Genomic DNA, 17,689 nt, shown 5'->3' on the forward strand with positions numbered 1-17,689 from the left:
ACTTTAGGGTTTTGTCTTTTACAACTAATATTGATGATAATGGGTCAGAAAATAACGCTATAGTCCCACGAACACATGGACAAAGGGGAAGAGATCTATCGTGTTTGAAGGAAAAAGGCACAAAAACCCAAAAGAAAACCAGACTTCTTTCTATATTTTGATAGATCATAGCCTACAGAGGGTCATTAATTTGTAAGCAAACAAACAGAGAAATATTCTGCACATAATGGCTTTTAAATCTCCTGAACTTTGTCACACGAACACAGTACTATGAGTTGTATATAACTAACTATATATGTATACACTTGGCCTTCCTGCCCTCGATGCCCATCTCACTTACCCCCAAAAGAATATTAAAATGAAGTACGTTCCTAGCAACTCTTCCCTATCCTCCATCTATGTATATGCAAAGTTGGTGTCATGACCATTATTAATCCACAACTCCTCCCTTTCCAGCCTCAAGTTGACACTAAAAATCAGACCTCACTTGAACCCAAAAAAAAAATCGTAGGAACAGAGAGAAAACAAGAAATCCCCATAATCCACACGCATATAAAGCAAAAGCAGAACCCAAAAAATGAAAAGGAAAAGAAAAGGCAAGTGGGGGGCCATCGTCAATCAGTAATAGACTAAAGTACCTGCTGCTGCTGTTTCAAGTGCTTCATATGAGCGTCTCCTACTTGCTTTGGCCCGTGTCATTTCAGTTTGCAGACAACTGAGGAGACTGAAAGCGGGTAAGGGTAAGTGTTTGCATACTGGAAAGAGAGTGTACCGCCGTAGACAAGAGGCTTGCCGTCATTCACGAGGCAGTCATCGTAATGAAGGCGCTTGAAGACTCTGGGATTGATGAGGTGCGCTGAGCTGAACCAGCCGCATTTGAAGTGAATTCCATAGATATCACAACCAGTGACACAAGCGTTCACCACTTCAACAGTGTAGGTGGGGATACCAGTTGGAAGTGGAGCTGTGGGGCCTTGGTTAATCACTATGTCTGATTTTGTGCACTTTTCACCCCAAATTCTGGTTGGTTCCTCAATTGTTGCTTCTCCTAAAGCATATTCAAATAAAGAAACATGTCCATGTCATCTGTTGTCATTGTATATTGATCAATGTTCGACGCACCACCCACGTGCAAACATTACTCTTATAAATAAATATCGACCTCCCAATGGAAAGAAGTCATTAGACACACAAAACAAACTTTCGGGAAGTCATAAAGATGTGTAGAGAAAGCATAAACAATCAATTATATAAGATAAAGCAAATTCAAAGGCAATAGACGAGAGGTAATGAGTAAAGAGAGTCTGAAAAAGACAAATCCATGGGAACATTTTTCAAATTTCTGTTCATTTGTTTGACCCAACAAATCATAAAATTTAATACTACGCCCATATGAAAAATTCTAGAACTAATAAAACTATACCCCCAACCATCCCACTAAAGAGAGTCCACGCATCAACTGTAGAGCTTTCTCGTCAAAGCAATGAATCAATTAGAATCTACAAAGCTAAAACTCATAAAGGCATTATAATGCTCCGCGCTTTCGGGCCAAAGGTTGCTTTTATGTAATCAATGAATCGTCGACAGAAGAGGAACAAAGGCTGGTGGGTATATGGGATCTATTTAAGAAGACATCTCCAAAAACAGCTACAGAAAGGCCATATAGATTAAAGAGCCGAAGCTGGAAAGCTATCCAGCAAAAGGTGTGTCTTAGCTTCATTACTAAGAATGGACGGGCGTGCATTTCTGACACCAAATCAACCATTTATGCAATTGAGTAACCAATCTCTCCCTTCCACCATCCCCGAGATCATAATTCCAATACAAAACAAGAATCAAACGGTTATTAAAATAAAAATTTCCACAACAAACTCAGAAACGAACCTTCCTCTTAACGATTTTGTATTGGCATTTACGAAACATGACAAATCAGAATTCATAAACTTACTCGTCAGGAGAAGCTTGCGATAAGGGGCACCTATTGCGCTCTTCAAATCCATCCGAAGAAAACTAGGCGGACTCGGTTCCATAAAGGAATGAATAATATCCAGATCTGCAGTCATGTAAGGAAGGAAACGATGTAAAAAAGTAGTAGAACAAGAATAATATCTTTGTTCTATATGCAGCACAAAACGATAAAGGAGAACAGTCTTACGTAAGGACAAATAAAATATCCAGATAGAAGAAGACGACGTATAAGTATATCAAAACAAAACGCAGTAAGAATTAAGTGCCAGCGATGATACAGACCTGTAAGAATGGCAGATACCAAAAAGAAGATGAAGAAAACCGAAGCGAAAATCACCGATACTCGCTGAGTGGTAGTAGACAGATCTTTCATCATTTATAACAGGAATTCTATAGACCTGGAAAGAGATCTGAGGGATGGAACGAGTCGGAGTCGGAAGATTAATACGATGAGAAGAAATTAAAAAGCCTGCGTTGGAAAAAGAATGAAAACATCACATCATCAGAGAAAATGGCATTTAAAATACAATCAGTCAAAAGAAAGAAGAGCCGTCGAAAGCAAGCTATCGGTAGAACTTTATTGACTTTAAGGAAGAACCATGGCGTTAAAGAGTCATACAGGCTGAACGGTGGTCAGAGTCTGAGACTGTCGTTAGCAGTTACCTCACAGGTATAGGCGTAGGCGATTTTAATGATGCGACAAGCAGGAGGTGAAATTCAGAAGGCGTAGGAGAAAAAGAGGAACCGCCGGTACAATTCTCAAGGAAAATGAAAAACCAGGAAAAAGCGAAGACAGTAGAAGGAAAACGAAACGTGCTGCGATGCAAGAGAAGTAGCAGTTATGGCGGAGGAAGAAGAAGGACAAGAACGAAAGACAGAAAAAGGAAGAATACGGATTGATTCAAATGCATGCGAGACAGAGAGAGAGAAAGAGAGAGAGAGGCTGAAAAGTAAGAGAGAGGAAGAAAATGGAGCAGAAAGATCAGCTCGGCAGAGACAAAAATGGCAGAGAGAAATCGTGGATACCTGCAAATAACAAAACACCACGATCCTCAGAAAAGTGGATATCATCGCTTCGTTTCGTATGAACGCATTTATGAAAGCAAATCCATACACATATACAATGCTTCAGAAGGAGACGAAACCAATGGAGAAANAAAAAAAAAAAAAAAAAAAAAAAAAAAAAAAAAAAAAAAAAAAAAAAAAAAAAAAAAAAAAAAAAAAGAGGGGTAAAAATGAAAATAAATAGGAATTAATGATGTGACAGGCACCTATATAGAGCGGTATTGTAGCGGGGGGTAAGGTAACCGTCACGTGTGCAATATTTGTCCACGTGGGCTTCCCGCCTCGGGCTAGGCTCGGATGCATTTTTCTTTCAAATTTATTAAATACCCATCCTAAAATAATATTCCTTTAAATTCTTCCTTCCTCGGTGGGTCCGATGTACTGCTGTCGGCTTATTATTTTAATTTATTTAAACTTTTTTGTTTTTTTTTTTTTAATTTAAAGTTTTTTTTTTTTTTTTTTTTTTTTTAAGTAAATAGAATGATATTTTTATTAATTTAGTTAGTGATATTTTGATTTAAATTAAATTTAATAAATCTTTTACTTTCAGAAAACCAATAAATATTATAAAAATATTTATGGTCTGACAGTATAACAGCCCTAACTACTACTGGGCCGATGAAATGACAATTCTCGCATTGGGCCACCAATAGTTCGTGGGCTCCACCGTTCACGCGTTGAAAATAAAACAGCGTTCTATTTTTTATCAATTAATTATAATATAAAGTACTAAGATGTAATTACATAATTACCCTAATTGACATATTTATTTTTGTAATGAATGAGCTTAAATTTCTATACTCTTATGGTTTTTAAATAATTAAAAATATTGTTAATTTAACGTAGAAAAAAAAATTATAATTTGTGCAATCTTATTGAATTAATTTTTTTTTCTTTATTTATTGATAGATAACTTTCTAGAAATACGATAAAGCTTCACTACTTGACTATTGAAGCGGCCGCCCATACACTATTTTCAAGCTTTTAAATCTTTGAAATTTATACGATTTTATCTCAAATTGAAATTATTTATACTTTAATGAATTTTAGTTATAATAACTAATAATAATGACAAAAAAAATAACTTCAATGATTAATTTGAGCTTAAATTTGGTGAAATTTGACTTTTTGTTCCAACAAAAGTCAGATAGAAAGAGATAGAGAGCGAAAAGGATGACACTTACGTCGAAAACTACACAACATGACATCATCGAATGACATACGTTGTATATTTTATACCTCTTTTGAATTTTAAAAGAAACTTAGAACAAAATATTATTATTATTTTTCTTTTATAGCTCAATAACATATAGGGTCGAGAGATTTAGATTCTTGAGTCGAAACAGACTTAAAATTAGAGAGGTCCATAGGTAGGGCAGGGACAGGGAAGCCTTCTTCATTCCCATCACTACCACCTAGCAGCTAATTTTTCATGGTTAATAATTCATTTAAAAAACATAGTTATTTTAAGGTTTTTAATTTTTTTAATAATTTTTACTCTGTCAACCTAATTTCTAAAATTTAAATTTTAATATTACAACGAAATTTTAAATATTTGATCTTAAATTTAATAAATTTACCTTAATATAGCTAAATTTTATTTTCAATATATATATTAAAAATATATTTATATTAAGCGGAGTGGAGATGAGGATATCGTTCTATTATCCACTCTCTCCCCTATTTTCCGTCTAAACAGTAAATTCTCTCTCGATCGGGCCCTAAGCATGCTAAATTGTCAATATATGACGTTTTACAAGGGTGGGAATATTCTAGGAATATATGAATTATTTGAATTATGTGTATTATAATTTAAAAATATAATAATTAAATGGTTAATAAATAAATAAAACCTCTCTTATAATTTATTAAGAACGTAGATAATTAGTATTAAATACATTTTTTTTTAGAATATTGTGGTTGAATACAAACAAAAAAAAGACCTAATAAAATAATAATAATATGCACGTGAAAATTGTGGGCGCAAGAGAGGAGGAGAGTGCATATATGAATTATTTAATATTTGAATAATATAAATTAAAATTAAATAATATCTAAAACCTACTACCACAACTAAATTTCAAACATGCCACATCAAACTGCCAAATATGACTTTTCTTCTTATTCATTCATTTATTTTTTCCTTCTCTTTTATTTTTAATAAATACAAAAAATCAACCAAAACTAAGTGACATCACACGATTTTAAAACCCTTATAAGAAATGTTTTGTTTTTTTTTCTCTAATCGACGTGGGATCTCACTTCACAATCCACCCTCTTTGAAGGTCTAGCATCCTCGGTGTCTAGGTTTCCACACTCCTATAAGAAAATATTTTGTTCTCATCTCAAACTAATATGAGATTTCGCAATCCACACCCCTTAGAGGTCCAGTGTCCTCGGTATCTAGGTTTCCATACCCTAATAAGAAATGTTTCGTTCTCCTCTCTAACTAATGTAAGATCTCACAATCCACCCTTCTTGGAGGTTCAGCATCCCCGATGTTTGGCTCCGATACAATTTCTATAAGAAATGTTTCATTCTCCTCTCTAACCGATGTGGGATCTCATAATTCACTCCCCCTGAAGGTTCAGCGTCCTTGATGTCTGGCTCTGATACCATTTGTAACAGCTCAAGCCCACCATCAGCAAATATAGCATCCTCAGTGTCTAGATATCATTTGTAACTGTTCAAGCTCACCATTAGCAAATATAGCGTTCTCGGTGTCTAGCTTTGATACTATTTGTAACAGCCCAAGCCCACTAATAGATATTATCTGCTTTGACCCATTGCGTATCACCATCAACTCCATAATTTTAAAACGTGTTTGGAGAGAGATTTCCAGACGTTTGTAAACAGACATGGAATCTTACACTTTCATCTAACTTTGATTAAGAAAGAAGATTCCAACCACAATCCAAGTATAAGAGGTGGTTGTTTTCTCTTTCCTGTTTCCTTGTTCCAACGTTATTACGAGTACTTTTTTTGCATTATGTTTTGTCTGGTCTCAGGTTGGAGACAAGGGGAGTTCGTTTGTGGACAACACTAAGTGGGTTAACCATTAGTCAACTCAATTATTAAAACTATTCAAAATAAACCAGCTTCTCTCCGTTGACAAAAAAAAAAACCCCATTTTTGTATGATTAATAATGTAGCCATCTGGAATGGCTGCATAAAAATTTAAACTTTATCCTATAACCTCCCCTCCCTAGTCTACTCCCCCGCCCCTATATAAATTAAAACCGCTCCGGTTCTAATAATATATGGAGGCCACAAAGAACAAGTGGAGTAAGCATATGAGTTTCAAGGGTTTGGTTCGGAGCCGATCGGTGGCAGGAAAAACCGGCGTTGGACCGGATGATGCGAAGAAAAAGAGCAAATTTTGGCGAAGTGGCGCGAAACTCAGACATCCGGTGGCTCCCGAGGGTTGCTTTGCGGTGTACGTTGGACCGGAGAGGGAACGGTTTGTGGTGAAGACGGAATTTGCGAATCATCCGTTGTTTCAGATGCTTTTGGAAGATGCTGAGGAGGAGTATGGGTATAATAGTCAGGGTCCGATTTGGCTCCCTTGTGAGGTGGGGCTGTTTTATAATGTGTTGGCGGAGATGGATGGCGGTGATGGGCTGAGGAACCGTTGGATGGGCGGCCAGAGCGGTGGTTTGCTCGCTTGTAGCCCTCTTCGGCTGACTAGTTGCGGGAGTAGACATGACGGCGGGTATAGGGTGTTGAGTCCGTCGTCGATGCTTAAATTAAATGGTCTTTGATCTGTACATAAATTTGCAAATATATATACAATATACACATTTGACTAATTCTTTCATTTTGGTCCCCTAGTCTCACAATTTTAATGTGTGAGATCCTAACATCCGTCGGTTGGGGAGGAGAACTAAACACTTTTTATAAGGGTGTGGAAACCTCTCCTTAGCACACACGTTTTAGAAACGACAATGTCTATTAGAGGTGGGCTTTGACCGTTATATTTCCACACGCTTGTACCCTCTCCAACCGATATGAGATCTCACAATCTACCACTTGATCCTTAGCATCCTTGCTGGCACACTCCCAGTGTTGTCTACTAGGGAGAGATTTTCGTATCTTCGTTCTTTTATAAAGAATGTTTTGTCTCCTAGATCTCACAATCTATCCCCTTCAGACTTAGCGTCTCCGACCACACAATCTATCCCTTGAAGTCGAGCATCCTAGCATGCACACCTCGTCTACTAGATAGAGATATCTGCTCCCTTAAAAAAAATGTTTTGTTTTCCTCTCCAACCGACTCAGTGGCACACGACCCCGCGTCATCGAGAGATTTTTGCACCCTTATAAAGAATATTTCATTCCCTCTACGACAGATATAAGGTCTCACAATCAATTTATTAAGACCCAACATCTTCATTGGCACACCGTTTAGTGTCTGATTCTGATACTATAATGGTTCAAGTGTCTGATTCTGATACTATAATGATTCAAGCACCCATCTCTAATACTATAATAATTCAAGCACCCATCTCTGATACTATAATGGTTCAAGTGTCTGATTCTGATACTATAATGATTCAAGCACCCATCTCTGATACTATAATGATTCAAGCACCCATCTCTGATACTATAATAGTTCAAGTGTCTGATTCTGATATTATAATGATTCAAGCACCCATCTCTATAATAGTTCAAGTGTCTGATTCTGATATTATAATGATTCAAGCACCCATCTCCCGAAGCTCAAAGTGGTTATAGCTGGCACATCACTTAATGTCTGTCATTAATTCGTTACGTAAATTTTTAAACGGGTACATCATTTTAATTAAGAATGATACGAGGTCCATATCTAATATCAACATCTCCCACTAGCCCGACAGCAAAATGAACTCTTATCGTTACTAAAAATTGATTCTATTAAGAGTACAGACGGGGTCATATATTTGGGTACACTCCTATTTGTATTCCGAGTTCCGGCGATCGAACAGAAGGTGGATAAATAAGGGGCTTCAATCCAGTGAGCTCAAGCAGCCATTTCCCAAATGTGTCGGTCGGGGAACTTCCGGTCATTATAAACAAGTAATTCAACCATTCCACCACCTCCGGCAAAAACATCTTCCAGTAAAACGACATCCTCAACCACGGCGGTTCCGTCACGTACTCATCTCCTCTACAACCCGCCCTTAACATCGCTTCCACCGCACCGCCCACCGGTTCTATCGGCATCACGCTCATTACAGCGTCTCTCAATTCTTGATCAATGTACATCTTCCCATCTTCGAACATGAATTTCCCTTTCGTCATCTCCGATTCAATCAACCCCGGCGTCACAACCGTAATTCCAATCTCACTTCCAATTTCCACTCTCAATGTCTCATAGAAGCTTATCACAGCTGCTTTACTTGCCTTTGAATTTAAATAAAGTAATTTATAGAAAATCAGAACATAAGAAACATAACACGAAATTCGATATGAAATCGGGATTTTACACTGTAAAAGCTCAGGCGGGGCGTGGGGAGCCATGCCGCGGAGGAAGCGATTCCGATGATCTTCCCTCGGGTTTGTTTTAAGTACGGAATTGCGTAGTAAGTGCAATAAACCGTTCCCCAGAAATCTGTGTCCTGTGCAAGAACAAAAGGATTAATTTTTCATCATTTTGCAACCATTTTTGTTGAATCAGTGAAGTGGGTTGTTGAGATTCATGATCATCACCATTACTGATGCAATATTTCTGGGATCCACATATTCTTCAAACAAGTTGATGCTGGTAATCCCAGCATTGTTAACCAAGTGATCCACTGTTTCAACCAACAATTATAGACACACAAAAACAAACATTTAGACAAGAACACAAGGATTATAATTATAACAGCGGAAATCCACACGATTATAATTGTAATAGCCTACATCCACCCCTAGCAAATATTGTCCACTTTACACTTGCAACACGAGAACTTCACAAGTGGTCACCCAGCTTAGTACTACTCTCGCCCAATCCCACTTAATTGGGTAATTTTAATGAGATCTAGTGCATTAATGCTGGTATGATTGCACCTAAAGATGACCCAACTTAGTACTGCTCTCACCCAAACACGCTTAATTGTCGAGAGTTCTAATGAAATCCGGTGCATTAGGGCTGATATGATGGCACCCAAAGAGGACCCAACCTAGTATTACTTTCGCTCAAGCACGCTTATCTGCAAGGAGTTCTAATGGAATCTAGTGTTGTTGATATGATCGCACCTAAAGAGAACCCAACTTAGTACTACTCACGCTTAAGCACGCTCAACTGCGAAACTCTCATGGGATGAGATGGATTAATACTAGTATGATCGCACACAAAAAATACAATATTGTTTGCTGTGAATTTGAGCTGTTACCAATAGTATTAGAGTTAATCACTATAAAAGTGTCAGATACACTAGTTGGAGGAGAGACAGACCCATCTGACAATAAAGGATCAAGTGGGTTAATGCTTGTATGATCGCACACAAACAAACAATATCTGTTAGTAGTGGATTTGGGCATTGTTAGCCGTGGATTTGGATGTTACAAATGGTATAAGAGCCAGTCACTACAACAGTGCAAGATACAGTTGGAGTAGAGACCGACCCATCCATCTGTAAATGACTCCACATTGAGGGTAAGCTTAGAAGGTAAACCCAAATAAAACAATATCTACTGTCACGATAATTTAAAATATTAAAATATTACTTACATTGTCCAAAGTGACCGACAGTTGTATCGACACATCGTTGGCAATCATCAAGGTTAGAAACATCGGCATGGATGACGAGAGCATAGGGCGACCCCAAAATCTCTGCCACATCAGCAACATCCCGGAGCCGATGATCCCTTCTGGCAACCAGCGCCAAATAAGCTCCTCTTTTAGCGTACTCGTACGCCAGATGCTTCACAAAATACAATCAAAACCCACAAAACAAAAAACAAACAGAAATTAAAATCAATTTGTTGAAATGTTTAGTGTTTGAACCTCGCCGATGCCGGAGGATGCTCCGGTGATGAGAACGACTTTTCCGGCGACATCTTCGGCGGAAATGGACCTTATTATGAAGGAAATGAACTTGAAGAAGAAGTAAATTGGGTAGATGAAGGGGAAGGCTGTTTGAGATATGCGGTCGATTATGACCTTCAAAATACTGTTGATGAAATCCATGGGATTATTTTGGAAGAGAACAAAAGTTGAGGTTTAAACCAAGGAGAAGGGATGATGTTACGTGGCAGCATTGCATGCCAAACAAGCGACACGTAAGAGTACTCATAAATTAGGTCAAATAACTGTAGTCCACGTTGCTAATTATTATATATTTTATTTAAGATCGATAAAAAGAAATTTCCACGTCATTTTAAAATGCCACTTGCCATATCACCTTCTGCTTAGTCAACTAACTCAAAACATTAAAAATGGACAGATTTGAAGTGGCTTGTTCGTAATTCGACACCACTCGACGTCTAGAAACTCATGGGGGGCGCTGGCACACTGTTTAGTGATACTATTTGTAATAGCCCACCACTTAATGTCTAGAAGCTTATGGGGGAGTCTTCACTAGCACATTTGAAATAGCTTATTGCCTGGTGTCTGACTCTGATACTATTTGTAATAATCCATCACTCGATGTTTGGCTCTGATACCATTTATAATAACTCACAACCTGGTTCTAATACCATTTGTAAGGGGTGTGATACCATTTGTGCTCACCGCCCTGACTTTGAAACCATTTGTAATAATCCACCACACAAGCCAGACTTTGAAACCATTTGTAATAATCCACCACTCGATGTCTGGCTCTGATACCATTTGTCATAGCTCACAGAGTATCATTTGTAATAGCTCACAGCCGAACTCTGCTCACTGCCTATTTGGAAGGGTTGTGCTCTGATACCATTTGTAATAGTTCACAGCCCATTTGATACCATTTGTAATAGCTCACAACCTTGTGTCTAGCTCTGATACCATTTGTAATAACCCACCGCTCTCAAAGTTACTACTAATAGCTCTCAAAGTTACTACTATTGTAATAACCCACCGCTCTCAAAGTTACTACTAACAGATATTATACGGTTTGAATTTCCCCTTCCAAACTTCCACTCAAGATTTTAGAACATGTCCTTTGTACAACATGCCCTTTATATAGAGATGATAATCACGCCCTTATGAGGAATGTTTCGTTTACATGTTCTTATAAAGAATGTTTCGTTCTCTCCTCCGACCGATGTAGGATATCACAATATGTAGAACTAATATATATAGTCTAATACTATGAGGGTGGGGATCCCGTGATTCATACACGGTCGGATCCTTCTCTTTGGTTTTAATCCTAACCTTGAAAAAATCGACTAGTCGAACACTTGGAGGAATAAAATACCAAACGTAGAAGAGGATAGAAGAACTAAGCTGAGAGATTTGATTTTACAAACAAGCAAGCACACAGACGAAAGTACAAAAATCATAAGCGAAGAACAGGGAAGAGAATTAATACAATATTATTCCAACGCCAACAAAAAAAACATACAAAAAAAAAAGCTCATAAATTGTACATGGATTAATCGGCCTTGCCACCGCCGGCGGAGCGAATGGAAGACGGATACATCACATACTTAGCACCCGTATAATCAAGCGCCTGCTTGGTCAGGGCGTCCGATTCCGAAGCTCCCGCCGCCGGCATAGCCAATATCCGGTAGCACCACTCCACTATCTCCGGGCAAAACGCCTTCCAGTAATACAGGACATCGTACCACGACGGCTCTGTCACGTACCTCTGTCCCCTGCATATCCCCTTCACCACCGCCTTCGCGCATGCCTCCGCCGTCTCCACTGGTACCAACCCTATCAACGCCTGACATCCACCACCATTTTGTTAAACATCTTTCAAATTGGTTTAAATAATTACAGGATTTGAAAAAGAAAAGGACTGAAATTGCGTACATCCCTCATGTCCTGACGAAGCTCCATTTTGCCTTGAGCGTTCAATGCTTTGCCTTTGGTTAACTCAGATTCAACGAAGCCAGGAGTAACGATCGTGACACCGATCTCCGGTGCCAGCTCCACTCTCAGTGTCTCGAACATGGTCTTAATCGCCGCCTTGCTCGACTGCCATTCAATTTTCAAACACGTTTATAAGCTATGCTCTCAATAGTATTTCACCAAAACCCATGTTTTTAAAAACATACATTGTAAATGCTCATTCTCGGCGCCGGCATCCACGCCGGAGGAGCTGACAGCGCCACGATCTTCCCTCTGCTGTATCTCAGATAAGGAACTGCCATATGGGTTAGATACACTGCTCCCCAGTAGTTTATATCCTGCAATTTACCCAAATTTATGTTCAAAACCCAAAAAAATCCAAAATAGCACATTGATTGGGGAAGGGGTATGATGCTCAAACAAGTGGATTCTGAGATCCCACGTCAATTGGAGTAGAAATTCAGACGTGACATGCTCGTTTTAAAAAATTTAAGGGGAAGCCCCGAAGAAAAAATCCAAGACAAATGGCATCTGAGACATGGGTTTGGGCCGTTATAAATGGTATCAAAGCCGGTCACGGAATGGTGCGTCAGAAAGGACAATAAGCCTCCAAAGTGGTGGATTACGAGATCTTGTACCCGTCTTGTAGAAACCTCTCCCTAGTAGAAGCGTAAGAGAACGAACCTCTCACTAATAGAGGTGTAGGGGAATGAAGCATTACACAACAAGGGTATAGAAATCTCTTCTATTAGACGTCGATGTTTAAAAATATCTAGGTATTCAAGCTTTGTTCTTACCATTATTTGTCTGAACGCAGCAATATCGGCAATGTCTTCAAACATCACCAAATGGGTAATCGCCGCATTGTTCACCAAATGATCCACTGCATCACCAAATCATTATTAGAAAAACGACTCTGTTTTTGCTTTTCTCAACTTAATTTCAGAACAATTTGCACTCACATCTCCCAAAATGATTCATCGTCTCGTTCATAACCCGCCGACAATCTTCAAACTTCGAAACATCAGCTCGAATGGTGATTACATCTGGTGATCCATAATACCGAGCTATGTCTGCAACTTCTTCCAGTAGATTCTCTCGTCTAGCCACAAGCACTAAGCAAGCCCCTCTCTTCGCATACTCATACGCCAAATGCTGCAATCAAAACCAAACATTAATCCCTATTTTATCCTTCTCCCCCCATATTTTCAGATGGGTTACCTCGCCGATGCCGGAGGAAGCGCCGGTGATAAGAACCACCTTTCCGTCGACATTTTCCGTGAACAGAAAACCAATCAAAGAGAGAAATGATTTGAAAGCTTGATAAGGCGGTAGTAAAAGGAAGAGGGAAATGAAAGTAAAGGGTGGAGCGACTAAATTCAGAAAGGTGTGAAGGATATTCATGGCTGCCGGACTAAGAATTCTCAAGCTTTTCACCGGAGAAAACAGAGGATCAGAAACAGAGCATAAGAGGAAAATAATTAAATGAGATTAAATAGAAGAAGAAGAGGAAGGCGGTGGCAAATTTGAAATGCATGAACAGGGATACGTGCTAAGAAGTAACCCCAAGGTGACAAATACCCACTAAAATCTATCACTTTGGTTCTTGAATTTGTCCTGGCAAGATGACGATCATGTCTTTGTCGACTCTGTTTTCAGAGTATCTCTTACACGAGCCGTCTCGGCAGAAGCTTTGTGTCGGCGGTTCCATTGACACGAATCATTGAAGATGATTATTGAACCACAGGTGGTTAGCAAACAGGGAGTGTTGTATGTGTCGTTTTACAGACACGGCGAAGTTTGCAATTGAGGAAGAAAATGAATCGGTGGCTTAGCCTTGGAAGAGAGGCGACCAGAACAGGGGAAGAACCAAACCAATGTTCCAAAACTACTGAGGACGTGGCAATCTGTTGTGTTTACACGTGGATCTTTCGACTTCTACGTGGCTGAACATATTTCCACTTTTTACCACTGAATTTTGAACCACTTTTTACCACTTATTGAGACTAAATTTTGTGACCATGACTAAATCTGTAGTGTTTTTATGATCGAGATTTTTATCTTCGTTAAAAGTAAAAAGTAAAATCACGAGAGCTTATACTCTAGATAAACAATATCATACTATTGTGTACATTCATTCTAACCTAATATAAGAGTCATACCTTTAACTTAACTTATGTCATGAAACATATCCACACATTGAAGCCTCTCGAAAACTCTCATCATAAAAACAAACACTATTACCAAAACCATCGGATAAAAATTTAGATTCTCCGACGAGAAGGGCGACCTTGAGTTTGCCGAGGATGGAAACGCATGTGGGCGTGGGAAAATTTATTGGGTAACTTGTGGCTTGAGAGGTAGATGAGGAGAGTATAGGAAGAAGGCGCAGAAGTAATGGGCCCGCCAAAATGAACAATATCTACTGGCGATTAGCTTTAGGCTATTACAAGAAAACAATTATAGATGGAAACGAAATATTGTTTACAAGGGTGTGAAAACTGAAACCGTGAGGGAGACCGTCATCAGTAACAGGTCACAACAGATAATATCTAATTGTAAGGAAAGAAAGGGAACAAAATGAACAATATCTATTAGCGGTTGACAAAGGCAATTGGAGAGTAGAACGAAACATTCTTTACAAGAGTATAGAAACCTCTCCCAATAGACTCGTTAACCGTAAGTGACACAGCAATTGGAGAGTCCAACACCTTACGGCACGAGCTAACGACAACCATGCACCACCAGTGTCCACGTTCCCAAAGGCACCCCTCTCTTTCAAGAGGATTCGCGGCATGTCAATCCCTAGTAAGGTTCTTCGCTATGCATCGAATTAAACCACATGCTCCACCGCTTGTGCGGGCCCCGATCAATTCCTTTGAGTTTCATTTTTGCGAACATACTCCCCAGGCAGGATACTTAACGCATGCACGGGTCGATACGCACAACGCCTAGTATCCATAATTTACGACTCGAACTACTGGGGTATCTAATTCCATTCGAAAACGAAACATTGTTTATAAGAATACGTAGGTACGTATGCATTATAACCATTCATATTTCTCTAGTGTTGCGTGTAAGTTAACGATAGAAGCGAGCTCCCAATTTCTCTCCAACCCATTCCAAAGTGGTTCAACAATAACGCTCATTTCCCTTCTTTAATACCTTCTCTAATAATCTCTTTGGTTCCACCTAAGACATCATTTTTATTCCCCATTTCTTAGCCAACAATGACCTAACTTCAATTATCCCTTCCCTAATATCCTTCATTTTCCTTCTCTTTTCAATTCATTCATCAATATCCAATGGCCTCCATTGCAGCATCATATTTGATTCCAAGAACCCGCCGTGGTTTAACGTGGGGACGTAACTCCTCCGTCGTGATCGCCACCGCCGGTGGCAGCCGCAGCTCCCTACGTAGCGTAGACTTGGTAAATGGAAAGAAGGTAAATGGGGTCCACATCCCGGGCGAAAAAAAGGGATCTTTATTCATGGAAGAACCACACGTTGAAGGCAATAAGCCTCTCCATGATTGTCTTCTCGGAAGGTTCGTGGAACAAAACTTCGTTTATGGCCAAACCTTCATCATTAGGTCCTACGAAATCGGACCCGATAAAACCGCCACCATGGAAACCCTCATGAACCTTCTTCAGGTATGATATGATATGATATTGTTCACTTTCAGTATAGTATTAAATTGATTGTATTCGTTACAGGAAACGGCCCTGAATCATGTAACGTGTTCAGGGCTGGCCGGGAATGACTTCGGGGCCACACGGGAAATGAGCCTCCGGAAATTGATTTGGGTTGTGACACGGGTTCATGTCCAAGTTCAAAGATATAGCTGCTGGTTTGTTTTTTGTTTAGTTTAGACAAAACCCTTTTGAATTTTGTGAATCAAAAATTGAAACTTTGTGATGATGCAGGGGAGATGTGGTTGAGATAGACACATGGGTTGATGCAGCCGGCAAAAATGGGATGCGGCGTGATTGGATCATAAGGGATTATCATACTCGAGAGATTATTACAAGAGCCACCAGGTTTGTAGGCTTCGCGCCATTAATATTCATGCATATATGTGGCCTAATGAATGGCCTAAAATGGGACATTTTTTGGGGATTTTCAGTACATGGGTTATAATGAATAGAGAAACAAGAAGGTTGTCGAAAATACCCGACCAAGTACGAGAAGAGTTGACGCCGTTTTACCTTAATAGAATTGCCATCCCTACTGACAAAAACGACAGTGACAAGATTGACAAGCTTACTGATGAAACTGCCGACAGAATCCGGTCAGGCTTAGCTGTAAGCATCTTATTCCTTGACCTATATAGATTTGATATGATGTTAGTGTAGGAATGGTTAAAATGATTTTTTTTTTCACCTATTACTTTAAACCCATTAGGGGATTGTTAATTTGAATTTGAGATTTCACGATGGTATCCATGTTCTAGGCACGTTACTTGCTTCTTCTCGTGTGTTAACACGGATCCTTTTATGTGAGATTTCATGGTGGTTAGAGAGAGTAACGGAATGTTGTTTATATGGGTGTGGAAACTTCCGTTTTGAAACTAACTTGGAGTGAATGTCCAGAAGAGAAAGTCTAAAGAGGACAATTTTTGTCATAGTTTAAAGCTCACTACTAGCCGATATTGTCCTCTCTGAGGTTTCTCTTATGGGCTTCCCCTTAAGGTTTTAAAACGTCACTCCTAGGGAGAGGTTTCCACACCGTTACAAGTAATGTTTTGTTCCCCTCTCCATGTGGGATCTCACAATATCTAGCGGTGAGCTTGAGTTGTTATAAATGGTATTTGAGCAGACACTGTGCCGATGCTGGCCCTCAAGGGGTAGAATGTGAGATCCCACCTCGGTTGGAGAGAAAGCCCAAAGGGGAAAGTCTAGAAGGGAAAGAAATATCGATAACAACTCAAGCCCACCCTAGTAGATATTGTCTTCTTTTAGTTTTTCCTTCTCGGCTTCCTCTCAAGATTTTCAAATGTGTCTTCTAGGGAGGGGTTTTCACGTCCTTATAAGTAATGTTTCGTTTCTCTCTCCAACCAATGTGAGATTTCACGATATCTGATAGCAGTAAACTTGAGTTGTTATACATGATATCAGAACTAGATACCGCGCGGTGTGCAAGTGAGAATGCTAACCCTTGTGAAGGTGGATTGTGAGATCCCAACTCGGTTGGAAAGGAGAACAAAACATTTCTTATATGGGTGTGAAAACTTCTCCTGAATAGACCCGTTTTAAAATATTCAAAGAAAACAATATCGGCTGGTGGTGAGTTTCAGCTATTACATAACAACATGCTTAGAATTGCTACAACCAAAGAAAAAAACATGGGAATAGTTTTCGGACTCAAAAGCAAGAAGTGAGTAACATCACTTAGTGAGTCAATGCAAGTGAATATCGAAAGCATCAAAGTTTAGAATTGAGATTGATATCTTACGTGCAGCCGAGATGGAACGACATGGATGCGAACCAGCACGTGAACAACGTTAAATACATAGGTTGGATTCTGGAGGTAACAAACCAATCCCCAGTAGTTTGGACAGAAATTGAATATGTTGTTGACAACAAAACTATTGGTTGCAGAGTGTACCAATAAACGTGCTGGAAGATTATGATTTAACGAGCATGACATTGGAGTATCGAAGAGAGTGCAGGCAGTCCAATCTGCTGGAGTCCT

General features: G+C 39.2%; 5 protein-coding genes across 9 annotated transcripts in view; 2 read left to right on the top strand and 3 right to left on the bottom strand.

The window, feature by feature from the left end:
• Positions 1-222: 222 nt before the first annotated feature.
• Positions 223-3,124, bottom strand: LOC111783360 (protein TAPETUM DETERMINANT 1-like). 5 transcript variants are annotated; one of them, XM_023664288.1, is made up of 5 exons: positions 3,083-3,124; positions 2,632-2,994; positions 2,251-2,437; positions 1,949-2,053; positions 223-1,048 (listed from the first exon to the last, which is right to left on the bottom strand). In XM_023664288.1, exons 3-5 carry the CDS (start codon positions 2,342-2,344, stop codon positions 696-698), a joined length of 552 nt encoding a protein of 183 aa, XP_023520056.1. In that variant the 5' UTR covers positions 2,345-2,437; positions 2,632-2,994; positions 3,083-3,124; the 3' UTR covers positions 223-695. The 5 variants fall into 5 exon arrangements, with proteins under 5 accessions (XP_023520056.1, XP_023520057.1, XP_023520053.1 ...); XM_023664289.1 differs by having other exon boundaries at positions 2,632-2,784; positions 2,995-3,118; XM_023664285.1 differs by lacking the exon at positions 2,632-2,994 and having other exon boundaries at positions 2,995-3,118.
• A 3,169-nt stretch (positions 3,125-6,293) lies between these two features.
• LOC111782502 (auxin-responsive protein SAUR71-like) lies at positions 6,294-6,794 on the top strand. The gene has a single exon (XM_023663260.1). It carries the CDS (start codon positions 6,294-6,296, stop codon positions 6,792-6,794), a length of 501 nt encoding a protein of 166 aa, XP_023519028.1.
• Positions 6,795-7,855: 1,061 nt separating this feature from the next.
• LOC111783304 (11-beta-hydroxysteroid dehydrogenase 1B-like) lies at positions 7,856-10,186 on the bottom strand. The gene is made up of 5 exons (XM_023664226.1): positions 10,004-10,186; positions 9,728-9,920; positions 8,722-8,807; positions 8,499-8,630; positions 7,856-8,415 (listed from the first exon to the last, which is right to left on the bottom strand). Exons 1-5 carry the CDS (start codon positions 10,184-10,186, stop codon positions 7,945-7,947), a joined length of 1,065 nt encoding a protein of 354 aa, XP_023519994.1. The 3' UTR covers positions 7,856-7,944.
• Positions 10,187-11,495: 1,309 nt separating this feature from the next.
• On the bottom strand, positions 11,496-13,476 carry LOC111783265 (11-beta-hydroxysteroid dehydrogenase 1B-like). Its single transcript, XM_023664180.1, has 6 exons — positions 13,217-13,476; positions 12,958-13,150; positions 12,793-12,878; positions 12,202-12,333; positions 11,957-12,121; positions 11,496-11,867 (listed from the first exon to the last, which is right to left on the bottom strand). The coding sequence occupies exons 1-6, from the start codon at positions 13,397-13,399 to the stop codon at positions 11,574-11,576; spliced, it is 1,053 nt and encodes a 350-aa protein (XP_023519948.1). The 5' UTR covers positions 13,400-13,476; the 3' UTR covers positions 11,496-11,573.
• Positions 13,477-15,300: 1,824 nt separating this feature from the next.
• The window catches only part of LOC111783499 (palmitoyl-acyl carrier protein thioesterase, chloroplastic-like), a 2,619-nt gene continuing 230 nt past the window's right edge, over positions 15,301-17,689 (top strand). The window contains exons 1-6 of the mRNA XM_023664428.1: positions 15,301-15,648; positions 15,712-15,845; positions 15,922-16,035; positions 16,122-16,299; positions 17,456-17,524; positions 17,596-17,689. The exon at positions 17,596-17,689 is cut by the window's right edge and continues 230 nt beyond it. Of these exons, the coding sequence (XP_023520196.1) occupies positions 15,301-15,648; positions 15,712-15,845; positions 15,922-16,035; positions 16,122-16,299; positions 17,456-17,524; positions 17,596-17,689 (937 nt within the window). The remainder of the gene's footprint in view (positions 15,649-15,711; positions 15,846-15,921; positions 16,036-16,121; positions 16,300-17,455; positions 17,525-17,595) is intronic.

The sequence above is a fragment of the Cucurbita pepo genome, chromosome LG20 (assembly GCF_002806865.2).
Source record: "Cucurbita pepo subsp. pepo cultivar mu-cu-16 chromosome LG20, ASM280686v2, whole genome shotgun sequence".
In the NCBI taxonomy this organism is placed as follows: Eukaryota; Viridiplantae; Streptophyta; class Magnoliopsida; order Cucurbitales; family Cucurbitaceae; genus Cucurbita; species Cucurbita pepo.